Genomic DNA, 23,806 nt, shown 5'->3' on the forward strand with positions numbered 1-23,806 from the left:
TGTATTGACGCGTTCCCCAGCAAAACAAACAGAGCATGACAGTCACAGAACAACAAAGTCCTGATGTCTGTGTGGGCATTGTCTGGGAGATTATGCTGACAAGGAGGCACTTCAGTCTGATTCAGAGAATAGAAGAAGAAGAAAAAAACAGTCTGCTTGCTTGAGATCTGCAAGGACGATTCAAATTACTGCACGGACCAGCTTTCACTACCTCACAAAAGGAAAATACCACATTCTTAAAACAAGCAGAAGAGAATGAGCTCTTGCTCTCTTTTAAGTGGTTGTGCTGTTGCGAGAAGGCCACTTCTTTGTGTGGTGTCTGCGGGATTCTCTGGCGTCTTCCTCTCCTCCTCTGCTCTGACATGGATGAACTGGACTGATTAAAATAAAATTTAGATGAGATAAACCTTTCACATAGTCGTTTATACCCTGATTGTTAGTTTACGGTTGGGCACAAACAAGAGAAAGGCCCTTTAGATTTGTGAGGCTTTTTTAAGAGCATGTTAAGTGTAAAGGGGCCAAATATAAAAACCTTTACATCTGACAACAAAGGCAATGCAGCAATATCTCTGAAATGGAAAAAGGCATAGGAAGAGGCAAGAACACTTCAGATACAGACACAGAAAACAAGCGGTGCGTTACAATATCAGTACAATAATGTGCCCTAATGATCAGAGGTAAAACAAGTTCATTTGGAGAAGAAAGAGCATGGCAGTTTTAATTGTGCAATTTGTAAGTCAGGCTGAGTGCATGTGTTCCTCTCCACTCCATGGGGACTGTGCAGAAATTGAGCAAAAAAAAGAAAATTTAAGATTTCTGTTTCTGTACAGCATATTAATTTGTTTCCACATGTCAAATATAAAGTGACACTGTAAACTGATGGAGACGTTTGCGTGTTGTACGGTGTACGATGGTAACATCAGTGGAATGAGGTATGCAGAAGGGAAAATGATACAGCTGTCCATACTTACATTTGTCCATGCAATGAAAACACAACACAATTGTCACAATTCTGTCTCTGTATATCTATCTGATTGTGTATGTATGTACTGAATGTATTAAGCGATATGATATGTCTGTAGGCTCATATTTAGAGAAAGTGTATAAAACGGATCACACCTTCTGATCCTGTTGTGGTTCTAAACGACGGCTGAAAACCTTGAAAAAAACAATAAATCAACATGACAACAGTATCACAAAACTAAACTGTAATCTTTGGCCTGAGCGTACGCAAGGCAATGTACTTTATGTGTTGAGGTTGTTGAGGTGATGTGTTCTGAATGTTCAGGAGTGATATATGAGGTACACTATGAAAGGTGGAAATGTAGAGAAAGAAATAAGTTAGAGAAAGAGTTGAAGTGAAGCTCAGAGGGGTGTTGATAGACAGAGAGATACAAGGTACAGGCCAGAAAGTAAAGGACTGGAAGAGAGTGAAAAATAAATTCCTTTTCTGGAAAAACAACAAATTCACCAAGACCCCATCTTCTATTCCCTGTGGTGGTCTTTATTATACAGTGGATCCCCTGAATATTAGCTTGTTTTCTATCCTTTTCTGATTCATCAACATCAGTGGCTCTGTTCTATTGTCCAACAATCCTGAGGGTAAGTAATGTTTGTCGGAATATTTCCAAACTTTCCAACATTGACCATCCCACTACAAATGCCTGGGGTCTCAGGGCCTGGTCACCCCCCACCCCCACCCCCCACCCACCCACAGCCGGACCATTTAGGCTTTTAGACAGGCTGTCTCCGGCTTAGGCCTCGGCTGTTGACCAATCAACAGCGGGGAAGCCCCTCAGAGCTCCTTCCCTTTGTGTGTGTTGGGCTCCCACACTGTCACTGTGCCACTAGGGGGCAGAGTTGGACATGGAGTCCACAGAGTTTACGCTGGAAGACTGCACACGGCTGTGGGAAATGGACACCTCCGGGTGCTGCAGAGAAAGAGAGAAATAGATTTGTGTTAGCTAATGTATTAATAATTGTAAGAATGTATCAATATTTGTGTGTGTATGTGTGTGTGTTCACTTGCATGCCTCCTGAAGATCCTGTCCAGCAGGCTGCGTCTAGGCGGCTCTGGCGGCTGATTCCAGTCCAGATCTGGAGGTCTCGTCCCTTGAGGCCCAAACACATTCAAATCTCTGAAACACTCAGTTTCAATCATCTGAATGAGAGGAGGGAAAAGGACCGGAAACAGAATATGTGTTGAACTGTTCAGTGATGCCTTCCAACAGTTACACAAACAGCACCAAGCATTTAAAGAAGTCATTTAAATGCACACACGTACCTCATTCTGCCATGGGATGGAAACACTGCCTGTAGTAAATTTGGAGTAGAAGTCATTGTCAGTTTGGTCCAAATTTACTCCCTTGACTGTGGAGAACTGCTCTATGTCCAAAACATCCTTACAGTACACTGCCCGAGGCTGGGAAAGGTCAATGAAAAAGATGGAGGTTGAGAGAAAAAAAAACAGAAGACAAGTTCATCTAAACAGATTATTTACAATCATGGAATTTTACTTGCTTTTGTGGCCATTTTTGACCATTTAAGGTTCGAACAAAATACAGAAAAAGTAGAGCTTCAGAATATGTCTTGTGTGCAGAGAGATTGATTTAAACATGTATTATACTGTATTATACATTACTCACATCAGGCACAAAGGGGGGCTCCACTATTCCTGCTTCCATTCTCTTGAAGTTGATGCTTTTGAAGAACGAGTGGGCCTTCACACCCGCCGCTCTGTCCGCCAGACAGCCCAGCCTCTGCTTCGGGTCTTTGGTCAGCAGCTGGGTGAGCAGAAGCAAAGATGAATACTTAAATCAACCAATTCATTCATCTCTCCATACAAAAAATTTTCCGTCAACGCTTACTATTCTACAGATGGCCTTTGTGTCCTCTGTAAACTTGTCGTTATACTCCTCCTCCTCTTCCTGCACCCTCCTCTCCACCTCCTCCCGTTTCACTCGTTCTTTGCGGGCACGGAAGGGTGATCGCCCGGCAGTCATCTCGTAAACAAGACAGCCCAGCCCCCACCAATCAGGACTCATGCCGTACTTTTCATTGTTTATCACCTCCGGAGCTGCAGAGGAAGGGAAACAGGTTGTTATGGTTCAAAGTTGGTAATTACTCAGGTAAATGTACTCATGGAAATGTTGATTACAGTGTTTCATACCCATGTAGCCCACAGTCCCCACCCTGCCTCTGATGAGTTCTCTGTCAGGCACTTTGATGGCGAGCCCCAGGTCAGAAATACGAATGTGTCCTGCAGCATAATAGTGGTGAGCATGATACATTTTCATTCATAAAAAGTTCAGTGGATTATGCAGCCTGCATGTGGCTGCATTTGAAATTGTCTAGCACAGCAAAAAACTGAAACTCACCATTATCATCTAATAGGATATTCTCCGGTTTCAAATCCCTGCAAATGACACAGCATTAGTAAAAGGACAAAAGTATTGAATCACACGTTATAATCTATAGCATTTAAAAACATGATTCAGGAAAGCATTAAAACTCAATAAATAAAATCGAGAATTGAGCTGAACTACATTTTAGAATGCACTTAAGGCCGTGTAACATATAGAGGGCTACCTATAGACGATGGATTCCCTGTGCAAATGCTCCAGTCCACAGCAGATTTGTGCGGCGTAAAACCGGACCCTGTCTTTCTCGAAGCCCGGCGTGCCCATGTTATAGGTGTGAAACTTCAGGTCTCCACCGTTCATGATGGTCAGCACCAGACACAGAGCGTCTTTGGTCTCGTATGCATACGCTAAGCTCACCTGGAAGAGAGGAAGAACACGTTAAATGGTATGAAAGTGCTAAGACAAAGCAACAGGCATGCAGATAACCTCATGCTCTTCTTTTACGTGTTCTACTCACAACAAATCTGCTGTTGACTTTCTCTAAAATCTGCTTCTCGTTGAGAGCCATGGACTCCCCTTTTCTTTTTTTTATCCTCTTCTTTTCCAGTTTCTTGCATGCATACATCTTCCCTGTAGCTCTAACCTGGCAGGCACATACCTGAGGCCCAAAACAACAGGGTATCTCTCACATTGCTGTCATTTAAATCACAATACTTGACGGATCGTCATCCATATTTATTACAATCATCATCATCATCATCGTCGTCTCTTACCTCTCCGAATCCCCCCTTCCCCAGCACTCTGTACTGCCTGAATGTGTCTTTAGTGATTGGTTGCCTGACAGAAGACAGACACAGCAAAATCCATTAATAGATGCTCATATAGTATTGATTAGGACAGAGATGTTATCAACGGAACTCAATATCATCCTGAGTCTGTTTCCTGTGCAGAGGGTGTGGCCTCTTGTACACAATTTCCCTTTCCAGACACGGATACAATCAAGGCTGCTTTAAAAGCTTGTTGTTTACTTCTAACTGCCTTTGATATGCACTCTGCATAAAATATGTTCCTGCCCAGAGTCATCATACTCCTCGAAAGAGTCTTTGAAGCAAAGCGTGACTCGATCCAAGTCCAGTTTCTTCACCTGCCATTTGTTTTGTTCTTCAAACTGATATAATGTTGTGGGAAATCCCATCTGACAGTTAGTTTTTTCATGTGTTTGAATCAGAGGAGTAATGTAACAAAGTAAACTTATTTAACAATTTAAAATGAGTGTTGTGATTTTCTGCTAGTTTATATTTCTACTTCACATATCAAATAAAAATATTGTCTTGTTTTACTCCGATGTATTTATTTGACAGCTAGAGATACTATTTACGTTACTTATTAAGTACGTATTAAGTACTATTAAGTAAGACACAAAACATATGATCATTTTATGAGAGATCCCACATTATAGATTTATAGTCATATAGTGTAGACTATTTAGGCTATTTCAGAATAAAAGCCACATCAACCAAAAAGAAGTACATATCAAAAGAAATCCCAAAGACAGAGACGATAATTCTTAGTGTTAAGTATTGTAGAGTCTAATGTAATCCAATATAAAACAGTTGTGCAATAAAGTAAACGTTTATGATGCCTATAATATAATTTGTTTACATTGTCTGAGATTTCAATTCAATTCAATTACTTTGCATGAGGTTATAGTTTGAGTTAATGGTGGTTTTGTAATGGACTGCATCATAATTAAGAGGTGTGGCTAATATTCTGCCACACTCAGAATTGGAAACATCTCTTGATATAGTTCTGTTCAACTTCAGTAATAAACATGTTACTCCAATTTACATACATGTAATGTCAATACAAAGACATTTACAATTTATAAAAGCTGAAATGTTTGGCAGCGTGGTTGTATTGAACTGCATTAGATGGTACAGGTAGACCCAATTAAGTGGCCACTGATTCAGTTGTATAATAATAATAATAATACATTACATTACATTACATGTCATTTAGCTGATGCTTTTATCCAAAGCGACTTACAATAAGTAATAAATAAATAATAAAAGCCTAACAATGTACTTCTCCTATGTAAACAACTTATATTAGATCATCGGTGTACCTTTCCAGCATCCTCCACTGCAGGAATCGGTCAAAGTACATGCTGTTCTGGTAGTCCAAGAACGGAGCTCCACTCAGGTAGTCATGGACGGTTCTGATCCCACACAAAACAGATACAACTGAGAATACAATACAGGCTATAAATCAGTCAGCAATATGTGTGCTGTTTGTTACATACATTCTTTTCACAAGGTACAAAATATCAGCGAGAGAACAGGTGAGAGTCCAACAATCAGGTGAGAGGGAATAAAGACAAAGTGGTGGCTCACTTGTGGCAGTTGCTGAAGATCTCCTTACATGGACTGAGCTCGAGGTTCTCTCTGCACTGGTCTGCAAAGACCTCTGCTATGTCTACGTGCTGAGGTGACTACATCAACACATGCAAACACACACAGTGACAATCCGTGCACACATACACAAATACATTACTATTTATTACACAAACTCCACTAAAACTAAGGAGATACACACAGAACTTTCAGCACATCATTAACATGCGCGCTGTGCAAACAGTACATTGGTTATTTTTGTACATTTAATGTGTAAGTTGACTACTACATCCTTTGGAAGCATCCGTGGGTCAACATTATTGTGTTTTTGAACAGGATTTAAATAGCACTGTAAAAGGCAATGGAATTCAAAATGTGAAGAATATAAAAGAAGAAACTTACTTGTTTTGAGAGAAAAGTCTTGATGATCTGGTCCCCTCTGCATTTTCTTTTTTCATCAGGTGTCACTTCATAGTCTTCCTAAATAACAAAATAAATAATATTGGAAACATTATGAAGATGTAGTTGTGCATCAAAAATGGATTTATTATCAATTACGACTCATTTCTAATTAGAACCCGATTAAACTTAAATAACGTTTGTAATTGTGAAGCGTTCTCCCCATTCACCTTTATTTGTGATAAAGTGAATTATCAGCAAAACGATTTTTTCAAAACTTGGCAACCACATTTCTTTAAATAATGGTTTATAATTGATCTATAAAGAATATCAAAATGAATATATAATTAACTTTATAAAGGATGATTTAACAGAAAGTATTACCTATTTGTGTCATATCCATAAAAGTGAAAAAGAAAGCCTTTAATGAAAAAATCCGTAATACAATAAGTGTTAATTAGTCATCCAACCTGGAAGAAGTCTGCAGAGACACGTCTCCCTGCTTTACAACTATGAAAAAAGAAAAATGCTAAGCTCTCAAATTCTCTATCTGCCTTTATTGAGAACAAAAATGCTTAATTGATTGTGTAATTTGTATGATAGAGTAGCTGCTGTTCAGTGGTGACGAGGACACACGCCTCTCACTCTGTATCCCTGTGTGTCGCTGTCACTCTCACATGAACATACGCTGCTCTTGGCTGCGTGTTCAACCAATGAAGCTGTTGACATAAACAGTTTTGGATGTTCCACGCTGGACATATTGGACTGTCTCGCAGAGGCGCTCTGACGCATTTGGTAGCTAGCACTTTTAACTTCTCAAAAAAGGGGAGAAGCAACATGCTGCCTGTGCTGCACGCTGGCCCAACTCCTTCTATCTGGGTCTTTTTCCAACATGGTCTTGTGTCGCTTGGCAACCGCACAGTAAACACGACGGGATTCCTTGAGGTCCTGGAGTGTCACAGTGTGTCACACCAGCATCACCAGCTTTCCACTACAAAACACACACACACACACATACACACACACACACACACGTATATATTCAGTACATACACACATAAGCCTGGAGCTTTAGGAAAAACAGGCTTTAAAAAGCCACTGCGTCACTGAGACATACTACATATATACAAATGTAGGAAACTTATAGGAGTATGAGAGACATAGAGAGGGGGGAGGGAACTGTGATTGCTGCCAAGTGTTGATTAACTGAGGCTTCGTTATCAGAAAGGCTCCAGAGAAATAACACTGCCCCCCACCACACACACACACACACACACACACACACATACAGAGACAGAGAGATACACACAGAGAGAGAGAGAGAGAGAGAGCGAGAGAGAGCGAGAGAGAGTGAGTAAATGAGCGCTCTGACTCCCACCCTTTGCCAGTGGGGGGTCAGCCAAATGGAAAAGAAGACGCCCCTTTAGCCTTTTGGAAGCAGAGGGGATCCAACATAGACAAACGCACACGTACAATTGGATGCACATACACTTTCTCATGGTGTAAGAGAAACCACTGGAACCCCCAAGCGTATTCCTTCCTCTGTTACACACACACCTAAGCACCCAAGTTTACTGCATGATCAGACAGAATGTGTTAAAGTAGGCCGTTTGAAATCATAGACTTTGATTTCAAACGGGGAAACATCAGGGAAAAGCTGATTCACTTTTCTCTGGGATAATGGAGACTGTGTAACAGTCATGTATACTCTTTAAACATTGGTCCAGGACCTTATCCATAAATTATGCCCCGCGAGTAACTGGACCAAATGCATTTATTGCCTCGAGGGATTCATGCTCGGTAAAGATATATAAGTTAGGCATGTGTTTCCAGTCATAGTGTGGACTTTGTGAATATCTGCAAAACTTGCAGGGATATTGTAAACAGCTCGTAACTTTGCAAATGAGGCAGAATTCCCCTCAATATTTTATGGTAGCCTACTGCCAACGACAAAGTGGTTACTGCGCTGCACACACACACACACACACACACATAGAAATGTTCCCGTACATCTGACGTATATACTTTTTTTTATAGTTTCTATAAATGCATGATGTCCAGATTACACAATAACACAGTTTCTAGTAAACCTCATAGCTGAAGAGGAATCACATGTTGATCACATGCATCAATTAAAATGCAAGCACCTGCGTGGTTTATATCTAGTTTGTTAGTGGTGAGTATAAAGCTGAGTGTGGCCTCACGGATTGCAGAATTAACGACAGTATGTGTTTGGGATGAGTGACTGGAAGTGGTTTCCCCCTCACTGAGGGTGATGGTCATTTTTAGGGCTGGGTGGTTGAAGGGGGGCAGAGAAGGGTGGGGGTTGTGGGTTTGGAAGGGGTGGTGTGGGAAACAATGCTGTCCTTTCTGTCCTGTCACATGACCGCAAAGATATTCTGGGCAGAAATAAAGGGTTAAATGTGTCATGTGGGAGCTATTCGTCTAGACGCAGAGAGAGAGAGAGAGAGAGAGAGAGAGAGAGAGAGAGAGAAACTGGTCGGGGGGACTACAAGCCGAGGGAGGGGAATCTGGCTTGTTGAATAATCACTACTCAGTTTAATTGTCTCCTTTTGATGCATGACTCAGCATCAGGCTATGCTGTAATGAAAGTGAGTGTACTGAAAAAGTGGATGGGGATTTTTTCCACACCTGCATTAATCCAGGAAATAGTATTGCTTTTGACTGCTCTAAATATAAAGTCACACCTGAGCACATCGGAGGAATTGACCAGTCGCTAAGCCCCTCCCCTGTTTATCGAAGTAAACTATGTCTTATTAGAACCCAACGTGCTCATTTACTGGGGAAATACAACGTTTAAGAGGCCTGCTGTTCCTAGTTAAAGCTAGAGTTAGTGAATGGTCAATTACGGTCAATTACTGGTTAAATGCTTTGACTACAGACACTTTAATGGTAATTATTAAAAGGAAAAAATAGTTGATTATTCAGTTGCCCCACATTATTCCTGGATTCTTAATGGCAAACTTTTGGTTTAAAGACACCCACTGTGAGTGTGTGAGTGTGTGTGTATGTGAGTGTGTGAGTGTGTGTGTACCATTGCGTCCAGTAGTTGGATGCATCGTTGCAGTTTAGGTCTGGTCTCACAGTAAAGACGGAACAGTAGCCGTCCGATAGGCTGTTTCTCACAGATGCTGACATAGTCCCTCTCTGCAGAAGAAAAAAAAAGTACACACACTTTGAAACTCTGCTCTTTGAAACACCAATAGACACACACATCCTCTTCTGATGCATACAAACAAGTACCAATGTCGTTTCCCTGCTCAGTGCACTGGCTTATATGGGGGAAGCGAAGGATCTCCTTCCATTTTTTGCTCCTCCCTTTCCGCTTTCCTCCTCCACCTGTGGCAACAGAGAAAAACAAGAGATACAAAAATGAGAAAGTTGTCAAAGTTTGTTTTCATCAGCGAGGAGCAAATGTAGGGCTAATGGCTAAAATGAGTAGGAGAAGGGTGGGAGGTGGCTCTCCCCTGAATGAAATCATAGTCTCTACGTGTATACATAATTCATAGATTACGTCTCACTTCCTCCATGAATCACTCTTTACTCTGCTAACTTTCTTCCTCACTCAGTTTGTGTGTGTCCACACAGACAGAAAGCTTATTCTGACTCGCCCATCAGAACCCGGGAGTTTGCCAGAATGGATTCCACGGCTCTGAATGATCATGCATCAGCTTCCTGCAGCAACGTGTATGGGCGACTGTGGGTCAGTGGTTAGCAGGTCCGTCTTTCAATCTGGGGGTTGGTGGTTCAATCTCCGCCCTAGTCGATGTGTCCTTGAGCAAGACACTTAACCCTGAATTGTTCCATGTAGCTGTGTCTACGGTGTATGAATGTAACATGGTTGTAAGTCGCTTTGGATAAAGGTGTCAGCTAAATGACATGTAATGTAATGTAATGTGTACTAAAATCCCATAAAAGCCTCCTAAAAGGGAAATGTTCGGTGCAGTCATCCAATTAATCTTGACTTTCACATTTGTCCACCTCGACATTTCCCATCTAAACCATGTTCCTTTTCCTCTTTGATGCTGTGATACACAACTGTGAGAACTTATTTCACGGTTTTCCATCCAGCTTGCTGTGCCTTACGTCATGTTTGTCTCAGTGTTTTTCTTAATATGCAAAGACTGCTCTAATAAACTGACAGGGATTTCCTTTAACCACTCTCTGCAGTGGAAATTGGCTGCGAGCAGCTGGCCTGATGTGAGAGGCAACATTGAGAGTATGAGAGCAGCAGACGCAGTGACAAGCAGACATCTTTAGGTAATAACCCAGGAATGTGAGAGGCTCCTCTATGTCATGCTGGAGTCTCTGAGTGAAATCTTTCACAGGTTTTCCCATCAATTCTTCTGCATTACTGCCTTATCGCTCCCTCCTCTGCTGTTTAAAATGTATATATTATACTCAAATAAAATGCGTTGCCTTTCCAAAATGATATGATGCACTCACTTGAACTAAAATTCAAGATATTTAAATTACACTCAACAATGTGAAGATTAAAGACTCAAAATCTGCATCTTTTGCAATTGTTTCTTGTTGCCAACAAGTGGATTGTAACTATTTAAAATATGAAGACTGTGCCACATAATATCAGGATTGATTCAGCTTATATTTGACAAACACAATTTTTAAATAATTCCTCACACCTTTGATCCAAATGTCACAAAAAAGGGTTTTTAAAGCTTAGAGGAGCCCTTATAATAACTTCAGGTAGGGTATGTTTTTAGATAAAGGACCCTGCGTCTCCAAAGCTGACACACATAGTGCAGCCATATCACCACGGACAAACACAAAGCATTAATTTATTAATAGTCAAAATATCCCCGAAGAGAATCATTAACTCCCAGCACCTGCTCCTCGTCACGATTACTTTAGACTAAACAAGCTATAAACAGGCACACTTCCTTCTTTAAGCACCAGTTGTTCTCTGAAAACAGTTAGTATGTAAAGTAATGCCTCAAAGCTAAACCTCAGTGCACTCAGCGTGTTGTGTGTGGTCCAATATGTTAATCTCTTTTAATAAAAACAAAAATGGACGTCTGCCGAAAAGCACAACAGGAGAGTGAGCGGAGAAGGTCATTCCCCATGGGGGCCACCATGCCAAAAATGAATGCTACTGTATGGCATTTGCAGATAAAAGCATTCACCAAATGGGATAGATTTCTTCTGAAGGGTCAACGCCATGTCAAATAATTGTACCAAACATCTGCTCCACAATGCTGAGATAACCACAAATAATGTAGTTCCTCTTTTTTCTTTCTGCATTTTGTTTTCTTTCCTTCTCACTGCTCTCATATTTACTTTTCATTTAATCCCCCTCCTCATTTTCCACTTCCTCGTCTCTCCTGCCATCACGTTCAGTTCTTTCTCTGTATCCTATAATACAGCTTTTTTTCAGACTCTGCTGATGATTTTCTGTTACCATAACCTCTACATCATCGCTGCCAGCCAATGCCTGACCTCATTTGCTGCTTCAGGCCGCTCAACCCCTCTTTGTTTTAGGGTTCCATAAGGCCGCAAGTTTACAGCTTCATGGAAGATCTTTTTCTGCAACCTTAGTGAAGATGATGCTTCATTAAGGGGCCTTCATTTAGATGTTTTTTAGATGTAGCATTTTCATAAAGGCAAATAAATCCTTGAATGTCATTCTTTGTTAGGGTGTGGAAAAGTTAGTCTAGATGAGAACATCCAATCTGCTTGGCAATCTCTTCCCAGCTACCCTGTCAGCATTTTAAATTTGTCGAGCTGCAACAAACTCTTTTATTCCAGGAAGGAACATGAGTAAGAGCAGATTGTTTGGTGCAAAGACCTGAACGTCTGTACGCAAACACAACCAACCGCTCCCAAAAAAATGCCAATATTATGCATAAATTATTCATCTCCACATACGAGATTCATCCATCTGGATATAACAAGCAAGATCCTGTATGGCATCAGTTTCTTTTGACATCTGTGATGTCTGTGGCTTTATACAAATACAACATCAGTTCACATTGCATTGTTGGTGGCCATCAGCTGTGGTATATCTGCATAATAAAGATATGCAATATTTTGGAAAGATTTAACAAACTAGGTTGGGGGAGTAAAGTTGACAAAAAGGATTGTGAATATCAACATAAAAGGAACCATAGGGATTATAAAACCAGGGTAGGAAGCTGCAGGAAAAAAACCTTGCTTTAGCCCATGTTTAAAAAAACTGGGCTATTGAAAAGTATGAATATGCTCGTAAATGTCGTCCATAAACCCTTTGTACTCGCTCCCCCGTTTCTTTATTTCTCTACTAGATAGTTCTCACTCTTTCACGGTCTGTCACTTACACAGGAGTAGAAATATGCACTGCGTCCTAGGTACCCTGTACACAGGAACTTGTCCGTCTAATTTGTTCCATGAGGGCAGTGTGGTCTCCGCCTATTATTTATGTTTCTGCTTAGCAGTTGTGACACCCTAGCTGGATACCGGCATCCCAAACACGTGTGTGTGTCTGTGTGTGTGCGTGTGCGTGTACGTGTGTGTATGCGCGTGTCTCACATTGTTTTTACTGTAACCTCTCTCTAGTAACGTCCTCATGCTCAAATTAACCGACTCGGGCAGTTCTGCAGGGCCCATTCATCCAAACATTCAAAAATGTCCCTGCCTAGCTGCAAGGTTAGAGAAACCAGGACATCAACCAGTGTGTAGCTCACACACACACACACACACACACACACACACACACACACACACACACACACACACACACACACACACACACACACACACACACACACACACACACACACACACACACACACACACACACACACACACACACACACACACACACACACACACACACACACACACACACACACACACACACACACACACACACACACACACACACACACACACACACACACACACACTCACACTCACACTCACACTCACACTCACACTCACACTCACACGCGGGGTGAGGTTTCAAACACCTCCACTTAAACTGTCACTCCAGACATGCAGTTAGATCTGCTGTGGACAACCAGCCGAAACCACATCCTGAAGCTCACGCTGTGCATCTGGCATATATGTAACAACAACATCTGCAACAGAATGTGCTGGCAGGAACGCAGTGAATATATGATATTCTCTCCACCTACACTCTGCAGAAAGGGAGATTTCAGTAGATTTCTGTGACTCCACGCACACATCTCCTTCCTGCGGCAACTTAAAAAGTAATTCTTGTTCACAAACAACTGACTATCTTTTTCTGATTATCGCTCATTCTCACCTCACCGCCTTTGTCTGATCTGTTAAATGTCAGCCTCGCAGTTGAGTCACACCATGGTGGTCAACGAGGTAACAACACAGCGCAGCCAACCAGTACCAGCCGATGATACAGACGCCTTTGTTCTCACAAAGTATCCCTCTTCTTTCTCTCTCAATACATGGACTGTATTTGCATTGGAGCTGCAGGTAAGGGCGCACGTGATATTATGTATGCAAAACATAAATGGTAAATACACAACAACAAACAGATTTAAGAGAAGTTTGCATTGGCACCCTCTGTCAAACATTCTCTCCCTGCTTCTCAGGCCTCTGAAGAGCAATTTTTAACAACATACGGTTTTGATTTATCGTAAGAAATATCAAGATGACATTGCTTTAGACGTCCATCTCTTGCAAAAAAAGACAGAGATGGAGTTACTTGGAAATAAATCACACCCTTCCAGATTGTGCTTTTTGTGAGTCGTGCAGCAAGTCCCATGTTTGCATGTTATTTATGTACACAATATGAGCAGGGATGTAAAGATAAATAAAGATGGAGGATAATCAACTAAACAGATGTCCAAGCTAATGCATTCCAGCCAACATCACAACCACAAATCCTGTACAAGGTCAGATTTTTCATTGATTCCATGGTCCTATACTGCATTTGAGACTTATTTAATACTTTGATCTCTGCATGGGAAACAAACTGTTGTTAAACTGAGGACAGCTCTCAGGTTTAGTTTAACAAGTGTGTGTGTGTGGCCTGTGTGCCACAGGAAGCTGAGGGAAATGCTGCCCAGACCTGAGCAGGAGGGGATGACTATAGCAGGAAAAAGCTTTGTTGCCCTGTTCACCATGATGTCATGTCGGTCCCTCTCTGTCCAGTCGCCTTATTATCATCCTGAACGAGCCTCTCTGTCCACATATTCATCATTATCGAAATAATACCGGCATAACCCTGGCTGTAACATCTGCTAGTACTCTCAAAACAAACACCTGTGACATACACCTTTTACCTGGAAACACTCTACAATTATTTTGGCTGCTGCGGGGGTCACATGTGAAACCACTTAATGAAGGGTCATAAGTTCAAAATTAGTCATACACAATAAAGAGAGATCTTATCAGCAGTATCTTTGCTTGCGCAGAGCTGTATCCCGATGCGCCATGTGTTGGCAATAACATTGAATCTAACTTGACCGTAACAATGTAGCTGTAGCAGGAAAGCTACTTGTGTTTAAGATTGATTTAGACATAAATTCAGTGTGACATGATATTCACAGCTACATTTACACAAAGCTTCAATAATAAAAAAAACACAACTGTGACTATATCCTTGTCTTTATGTCCTTGTAAAAATTACTTCTATAAATAGCAACCAGACCAAGGGCAGGAGCAATGTGTTAATACAAACCAAGGTGGTCAAACCGGTTCATGACCCCAGAGTTTGTGAGCTGTGACAGTTGTTGCTAGAGTAACTGTGTCTGTGATCGTGGGCGTGTACATATGTGAACAACCCTGTGTGGGAAGGTAACCAGTGTGAAAACTTGCATGCAAAGTCAGAAATCTCACAAAAGGCAGCAGAAGGCCTGGTACATTTCCTGTCTGGGATGAAGTCATGTGCCACAAGTTTCCTGTTCTATAAATATATTAAATATGGAATGTGAAGGGGGGAAAAACATTCAATAGACTGAAATTATATAACTCACCAGGCTGTCTGATCAAAGCACCACACACACAGCCCAGGGCACGGTGGGTAATACATGCTGTTTGCTCATCCATAAAGATCCAGGCGGACAGAGCATAGTCCACATGAGGTGAGCCATAATGGGGCACACCTCCGCTCTGACACTGTTTGTTCACTTCTATAAATGTTTTGATAGAGCGAAGCATTATGGCAAAGTTATCCTAAATCTCTATGAGGGATGATTGTATTTTCTCTCGCTGAGGGAAACTCTGCAGTCACATCACAAGTGAGCAAACATCGAGGAAAGTGCTTCCAATGAAAACAAGGGGTCCAACTTATCAAAGTGATGGAACACATGCTGCACTGTACTGTATGGGGATAGATAGCAATGAACATGTATGTGTGTGTGTGTACGTGCACAAAAACCCATCCTGGAAATAGGGTTAAAGTGATTACATTACTCTTCTCAAGCTGTCCTCTCTCACTGTTCTCCATTTTCTTTTTGTCCTCAAACACACACACACACACACACACACACACACACTCTATCTCTTTATGAAGATGTGTGTTCCACGTCTTGCTCCTGTGTCGACATTCCATGTTCTTTGTCCCTGTTATGGCAATATCCCTTGAAAGAAAAAAAAGGTACTTGAGTGTGTGTTGTGGTCTTGACTGAGCTGAACTGCTGAGAGAAAGTTGCTGTTTCTCCGTGGCATTTTGGTCTTACTCATGGGGCTATTGTGTTTGTCCTTTTTTCAATATCATGTCAGAAAACTCACAGCAAGCCTTTAGAAAAAAGCAGTGGCTGTCTGAGATGTATTACTTTATTACAATATTTGATCTCTTATTTTATTATCTTCAAATATGAAGCCTCGTGCAATTTCAAAATGTCTGACCATATTGTGAATGTGTAGATGAGTTTTTATGAAGATGTTGAAAAAGTGCATAGTCTAGCCATAAGCTCTTCATACAACAGGAGACAGGGGGAAAGCTTCATAAACTACAGTATTGATTATCCCACAATTAATGCACATCAAATATTTATGGTTGTTTCAGATGTTGCAGCAATGCAGAGCACAGGAAGCAGGTCTCGGCCGTGGATGCATCAAGACACGATAAAATGCTGCATGCTGCATGAATAATAACCTGTATGTCTAACATGGTGAAAAAAAGATATCATCAGTTTGGCTGCTCGGTGCATTCCACGAGTACTTCATCTGATAAAATTCACATTTTTTTCTGCATCCACTTTCCCTCAGCCCACCATGTCTACTTCTACTTTAGATAATTATCTCCTATATTTCCCAGAATTCCACTCGACAACCCCCAGAGAACAGGCGTGAACTTGTTGTATCCAGCGGAGTTATGTATACTCTATGTGTGGGTAGAGGCAGCAATAACAATAGAGATAGTAAGAGCCAGAGAGCAGAATTTTTCCACTAAAAAAAAAATTTGTCACACTCCCACACAGAAAGCCTTATGGTGCGTCGATGGAGAAATGGGTATATCTGCTATTATTTTGTTTATTTCGCCATAAACCTACCAGTAGAAAATGGGAAGCCAAAGAAAAGCCCTTGTGCTTAAATACTGAAGAAATCACACAAATATCTGCAAGAAATAATTACTTTATACTGTAACCTGCATGAATAAGACTCACAATCCCAATTCGTCGCAATGGGGTTTAAGAAACCTTTGAAACTTTAACTCCAAATGTGTTTTTGACCAATAAGGAGTAATATGGAAGCCTGTGTTTGTGTCTTTCATGAAATTGGGAAAAAGATGCAGCCAAGATTGATAATCAGTCCAAAGTACAGCTGAGGTTGATGGGAATGACATTAGTTTTGGAAGTTTTTGGTCATAACACAAAGTGTTATGTTGCGCTGATGATGATAGATGGAAATTCAAGGAACCACCAACATTATTGTAGTTCCTCCTGTGGGAAACATACACCCATCAGTTCAAACTAAATTTCAAAGCAATCCATCCACAAATGTCAACATGCTGGTGGCGCTAGACTGTAACCAAAGTCGACTTCATTCTATGGGGTCCATGAATGTCTGTACCAAATTGAAATATTTCAGTCTGGACCAAAGAAACAGACGCCAATAGCATAGCTAAAAATATTCGTTTTTTTGGTGTCACTCACTTAATATTACCAGTATTATCGGCCAGTGCATTCTGTGGGGTCTAATGTTGCAGGCTAAGTGCTCCTGAAGCATGCATGCTGGGAAATTAAAACATTAAAAAAAAAACACAACTAGAGCTTTAATAATCAAAGTGAATAACCTCTAAGAGAGCCGATAAATATGAGAGTCGGTCACAAACAGCCCTGCAGCCATTTGTAACTGAATTTATTCCAAGGTATTCGTTCCCTGTGTCTTGCTTCTTTCCTGTCAGAATACCCAAGTGAGGACACGACAAGCTGGTTTCCCCCTCGAGTATTTTACTCTCCCCTCCATTAAGGTTCTCTACCAAATAAAAGTTGACGCCATTAGGTCCTGAGGGATGGGCCCTCCAAGCAAGTGTTTTTGTTTGTGTGGAAGTGGGAGAGAAGGTTTGAGTGTGGGAGTCTACAGGATATAATTCATACAGGCATTACCATCAGCGGACAGGTGGAGGATCATACCGGTGTTGTGTGTTTCACAGTCATGGCTGCAGATTCAAGCAGGTTACTCAGCTCATTTCACTAGAATTCTGCCAGCACTTACGACAGCAGCTCCCCCAGTTGCTTAGACTTGCTGTGGTATCGCATGATGGAGCAACACCACCCCGACCGCCTGCAGCAGGAGCTAGAAGACACTGTGCATGTTCAGAGCCAACGCAAATCGCTTGGAGAGAAAAATACCTCCTGTTATCTTGTGTCATGGCCACTGATCAGTTGGCACGTGGTGTTTCTACAAATCTAAAACATCCCCTTAAGAGTGCAAAACCCATGATAACATTGTTTTTAAACAACAGACTATATCAGGGCTTTTTGCAATCTGAATCTGGGATTCTTTGCAGCCCCATTGCACTTTGGGAGATCCCAAATGACTGGATATCACCATATTTAGGTACATATCACTTACGGCTTTTCTCTACGGATTCCCTCATTAACACTTTAGCACAGAAATGAGTCCAGCAGTCATTAAAAAATGACTTTCTGGAATTCTGAAACGATGTCAGATAATTTCAAGGTATTACCACATTTGATCTTCTTGACAAGCAACAAGCCCATTAAATGACTATCATTGAGACATGTAATTATACTAAAGCTGCAAATAACCTTTACTTTCATGATAAGTCAACTAATTGATCGTTTTGGTCCTAGTCAACTAACTAACAATGAGTTGTGTTTTATTCTTTTTTTCATCCTCAATGACTTGTGAGCACATATCTGGTAAAAACACATTTTAAAGTGATGCTTTTGTGTGATTCTTTGTGGAAACACTCAGTTTTACAGATATGTTGATAAATTTAACTCATTGATTGGTCAAAAAACATTATACGAGTGTTTATTGACTTGAATTTTTATCCCTCGTCTGCTGATTATTTGTTCTTACTTAATATTGGAGTCTATCAGATGTAAAAGAAAATAGCAAAAAACATCCAAGGTGACATCTTCAATTATCTTGTTTTTTTTCAACAGAAAGTCCAAAACTGAAATAATATAATCAGTTTACAAGCAGAAAATCAACTGATGATGATGATCTGTAAATCTGCAATCAACACATTTTGCATGAAAAACTATGGAAACTACTAAACAATTATCCATGCAGATGCAGATTAATTCACTTTTGATCAACTAATTGATGGACTAATTTCTGCAGCTCTAAAAATTCAACTGTAATTTGTCTCTACAGGATACAAATATATGTTGTCAAGCAAGGTCCTTGATTCCTTAAAGAGATTCCTTTATAGGCCAACAACAAATAAATATAGCACTGTCAAAGGGTCACAGGCCAAACAAAGTCTTCCAAAACCAACAAGTCAAAGTCAATCTGGTGACATTATTTAAATATGTTTGAGAAAGTAATGAGTAAGGGTAAACAAGTAAAACAAATGGAGAGAAGAGCTGCTGTTCCCATCATCATCATCATCATTATTATGTCTCACCTTAGGTACTTGGAAATAATCCAATCCTTCCCTACTGAAGTGGTTTTACCACAGATATCACCATTAACACACTGGTTGCACTGTATGGAGCATTTCCCTGCACTAAATTATACACCAAATGTGACAGAAGTGATTCTTACTCTGACAACCACAACCTCCAAAAAACACAACAGCCCAAACGCAAAAGCCAGCAGACATCGGAGTGGAATTCAGTCTCGTAGCCCAAACTAAACAAGTCGGCTCTGCTACAGTAATTCAAGAAAGGCATCGGCATGCAGCAATGCAGTTTTTTCCCCCTCTTGTTCTCATTCACTTCGACAGCCGATGACGTGTGTTCAGCTGGCTGGGAATCTGTGACTGCTGCCAGCACGAGTTGTGAATGGGGAGGCAGCCCAGGGTCTACCGCACTGATGTTGCTCTCGCATGGGCAGCTAGATTCAGGTTACATTTAAACAAGGAATTCACTCCCCCACGACCGTTCCTTCTGCCAACACACACATACATCGACAGTAACCCGCCTCATTGAACCTGCTCCCTCTCAGTTCTCATTGAAAAAGCAGATTCCGACAGATCTTACTGAAACAGACAGCCATGAATGACTTCACAGGTCTTGCTTTGATCTGCTGTGACCCCCAGTTTCCTAAGCTGACAAATATCATGCAGAAAGCAGAGCTTTTAGGATTGCTTAACAGTACTGCAGCCTTCAGACAATACTCAGATGACCGAGCAGGAGATCGGGTGTTTCATTTCACTGCATACTCACTCATCATCCATAAAGTATCTTCCGCAGAGACCAGAGAGCAGTTCCACAGGAAGATGGAGCTTGGATGGCACTAGCCCACTCAGTTTGTTATGTAACAATTAATTTGATTAAAAAGCGTATGGGCTGCATCTAACTGATAGTGCATAATACCATTTGGCTTTATGTAAGAGAGTGGTCACTTAACAAGATGGTTCAATATGATGAGAGCTGCTTTGTTTTTCTGTGGAAATCCATATTTTCCACTCTGATGAACGTGAAATAGCATATTGGTTGTAAACCCTCTTTGATCTTAAAGTTTTAAACAAGCACCAACTAGTTTTATTCTCCCATCTTATATGTTCTCTAATCAATGAGTTGTTCACAAATAAAATCTAGTTCTGGACCATCAGATCGGTCTGACACCGAAGGGCCAAAACGCGATGAAAGTTGGCAAAGGGCCTGTTTTGCAGCTCCATAGCCAGAGGATATCAAATCTCTTTTAATTCCTACGCGGAAGGTGTGAGGACGCTGGCATAAAACACGGCAAAGATCGCAATGGAAATTCGGCCTTGCTGTTGTGCTTCCCTGCAGCGTTTGGAAAGAGGACGCATGCCTCTCACTTCAGCTCCATGGCTTGAGACAAACTCGCATAAACAAACAGGAATAAACACTCTTTCTTCACTGCATTCACATCTCACTGTTGCTATGTGAACCTAAAGCGAGCCTCTGTGCATACGGTCGTCGGACATCCATATGAGCGAGAAGCAGGAGAGTTAGCAGCAGCACATCGGGAGCTCTTTGGCACTGGGCCCTGTAAGACAATACCTCTAATGAGTCACATAGTTGAAGGACACTCACAACAACCTGTGACACGTTTGAATGTGTGCAGTGCAACACATTTGAACTCAACTGTTGATCTGCATTTGTAGGACCATTGATCGAGCGGCAGAGAAAGTCGTGCTTCAGCTTTAACTCAAAGAACCTTCTCATCCCTTTATGTGAAATTGTAAAAGGACCTTTCTCTCCCGCACACAGTCAAGGCAGGGCCTGGATGAGCACCAATGGAGCAGCTGGGACAAGCACGATCTGTCATGGGTCATTAACTGCTCTTATTAATTCATGAAGCTAAATTCACAAGCCCAGTCGTGCTCTGCCCTCTTAATACAAAATGTCCAAATCGACCCGTAGGTGAAAGCATCCTTCGTGAAGGGTTTTGACAGCATCTCAGCTTCCTGTTACACTTCATCACTTCTTCTCTCTCTCTCTCTCTTGATTAATAAAGGGAGCTGCCAGAGGTGCAGAGTCTTCTCCTGCGTCACCCTGCAACAGCACAGAGACCGTTGCTACATGGAACCACGTGCTGCATGAAACCAAACTTGTGGGTGCACTTGTGAGTCTGTGTGCCACAAAACCGAGTTAGGCCTATTGAGAAGAAATTAGAGTATTTCTAGTAAAAAGTTTCATAATATATTCTGAAAAGACATAAGTATGACACTTATACTTACGTAGGGACGTTAAATGCTGGTGTTTTTTCTTTTCTTTAACCCACTTGTTCCTACAGGTTTAGGGACCCCCAGATGACTTTAAGGGAAGCAATCATGTCGTCAGACTGCATGATGTTTACCTGCAGGGCTGTTTCCTGCCCTCCACACTATCCTATCTTCCTAGAAAAGAACTATTACCTTTACATTCCAGACCATCTGGCCTTCTCAGACCCACTGTTTCTGATAACCAGTCTCTCTGTGCAGGCCCCATACATCGATTTCAACACCAGACACATCATCAAATGCCCGTTCAAATGCCAGCCAGCCAACACTCATGTATTCTCTCTGGGCAAATAGTTATTCCCTGCTTCACTCTGTGCCTCAGCACGTATAATGTTGCGAAAGGGCGCATTTATTTTCAGACAGATAAGGCGGATGTGGAAGGCAGATCCCCCCTCCCCATGCATATGTGGGAAAACGTATAGAATCTGTCAAAATAAATGGGGATAAATAATGATCCATGAGATTGATTTTGAGATTACAATTCATCACCAGGCGAATTATTTGATATGAGATGTGTCTTATCGCGTAAGAAAAAAATGTCTGTGGCATCTGTAGGATTTACCTGCAGCTTGCTGAGACCTCCAGTCCGCAGACAGACTACCTACTGCCGTCATTAAGATTATTCCCACCGTTTTCTGCACACTGCGCGCAAACTGTCACACAGCCATTCCTACTAACTAATTGCAGCTATTTTATGTGCCAACTTACCCTCTCTCGCTTTTAGCAGTACAGTGTTGGCTACTATGTTCTCCAGCTCCATTTAAAAAATGTTTAAAAAATCCTAAATGCAGAGGTTTTTCGGTTCACAAGCTTCTGCAGCAAAAACAACGTCCTTCAGCTCGTATGCTGTGAATATTTTCTTCACTCCTCGTCGGTATCCGAGCAAATGTCACTCCTATCAAAGTCGTAATGGATAAAACAGGATGTCAATGATTTGCTTGCAATGTAAGCTGGGCATGGTTCTTGTTGTGGGCTGGAAGTGCGGCGCTGCATTTCTACTCCAATCCTCCCAAAACCATTCCATGCGGAATTTCGCTGCGGAATCTCTCCGATGCAGAGAATACTCAAGTTGGAGGCGTCAATGGATGCGAACCGGGTCCTGAACAGCGGTACGTACACCAGGACACTGCGAACTTTACATTAAAACAGCAGGGGGGTGGTTGAGCGCTTCAGAGAGGACATCAAGCGCGCCCCCACTCCCCTGTTTGTGCGTAATCAAAATGGGTTGGGCTTCTCTGGAACGGCTGCGTCAAGCCAGAGAGAGAAACCACTCCATCCGAAATAAAGCAAGATTGTCAGCAAAATAAAAGGATATATCAGTATTTATTTTGCTGGTAGTGCCCCGTGTTGCACATTAGAACCAGAACAAGAAGTTGAAGGCTGCAAAAAGAAGAAGACAAAAGCACTAACTTGAATAGAGGTCTAACCCGCCAGATAATAACGCCTCAAGTGCGGAAGATCTTCGTCACACATTTATATAACTGGACATAGATGCATGTGAAATATTTGTTGTAAAGCCACATGCATGTGTGTTCTCTTCTTCATCTTGGTTTTAACTGCACGTTGTCTCGATTGTAATGATACAAGTGGGAGTAAACATAGCACATTATTTTAGTAGTAAATATTGAGTGGGAATAAGGTCGCCCTTTGGTAGTAGAATATCTACACAATTTACTCCATATTATGATGGAGACATTGCATTAGGCAGCAATGCCCCCTATTGATTCGGGGCCTCTGTCAAATAATGTTATCCTGTCACTTGTGAAGTCTCTGCACACTACTAATATTAACAGATGATGCCACGAGCCATGCTGAATTTCAACAACACGTGGTTCTCTGGGCCATATTCAAGTCAGTAAGTCTAGGTGTCTTCTTGTCTTGTTGGTGGCACAGAGAATAGTGAGAAAAGTGCCTTTATGTAACCTATAAAGATAGTATTATAGTATGTATTGTGTAACAATTTATATTTGAGTTGGAAGGCTCACATCTTCCATCATCTCCACGGCGAATGAAAACAGTATATGTTGGCCTCCATGATGCAACCTGTGGGTTATTGCGATAGATAAAAGATTATTACTCAGTAAAAATGGAAATGGGTGAGAAATTGTAATGTAATGAATAAAACATCTTGCACATTGAGGGCCGTTTGCTCAGTGAAGTTTAGACCATTCTTAAACCTTATTTAAGTACAGACTAGTCAGCGGCAGGGCAGTAAAGACACGTTGTGTCCCTCGCATGTTGACTCTGTTCAATATTTGCCCTCCCGTTTAAAGTATGCCCCTGTAATTGTGAGGACTCTTAATTTGAAGGCGGAC

The 23,806-nt window shown here is 41.4% G+C and overlaps 1 protein-coding gene across 2 annotated transcripts; it reads right to left on the reverse strand.

Annotated features, from left to right (window-relative positions):
• Window positions 1–1,491: 1,491 nt before the first annotated feature.
• grk5l (G protein-coupled receptor kinase 5 like) lies at window positions 1,492–22,706 on the reverse strand. Of its 2 annotated transcripts, none has more exons than XM_034540937.1 (16): window positions 22,200–22,706; window positions 9,419–9,514; window positions 9,210–9,322; window positions 6,158–6,235; window positions 5,756–5,853; window positions 5,488–5,580; window positions 4,136–4,199; window positions 3,880–4,020; window positions 3,589–3,779; window positions 3,378–3,415; window positions 3,170–3,259; window positions 2,868–3,076; window positions 2,646–2,783; window positions 2,285–2,422; window positions 2,030–2,161; window positions 1,492–1,931 (listed from the first exon to the last, which is right to left on the reverse strand). In XM_034540937.1, exons 1-16 carry the CDS (start codon window positions 22,249–22,251, stop codon window positions 1,848–1,850), a joined length of 1,755 nt encoding a protein of 584 aa, XP_034396828.1. In that variant the 5' UTR covers window positions 22,252–22,706; the 3' UTR covers window positions 1,492–1,847. The 2 variants fall into 2 exon arrangements, with proteins under 2 accessions (XP_034396828.1, XP_034396829.1); XM_034540938.1 differs by having other exon boundaries at window positions 1,719–1,931; window positions 2,034–2,161.
• Between the last annotated feature and the right edge of the window lie 1,100 nt (window positions 22,707–23,806).

The sequence above is a fragment of the Cyclopterus lumpus genome, chromosome 9 (assembly GCF_009769545.1).
Source record: "Cyclopterus lumpus isolate fCycLum1 chromosome 9, fCycLum1.pri, whole genome shotgun sequence".
NCBI lineage: Eukaryota > Metazoa > Chordata > Actinopteri > Perciformes > Cyclopteridae > Cyclopterus > Cyclopterus lumpus.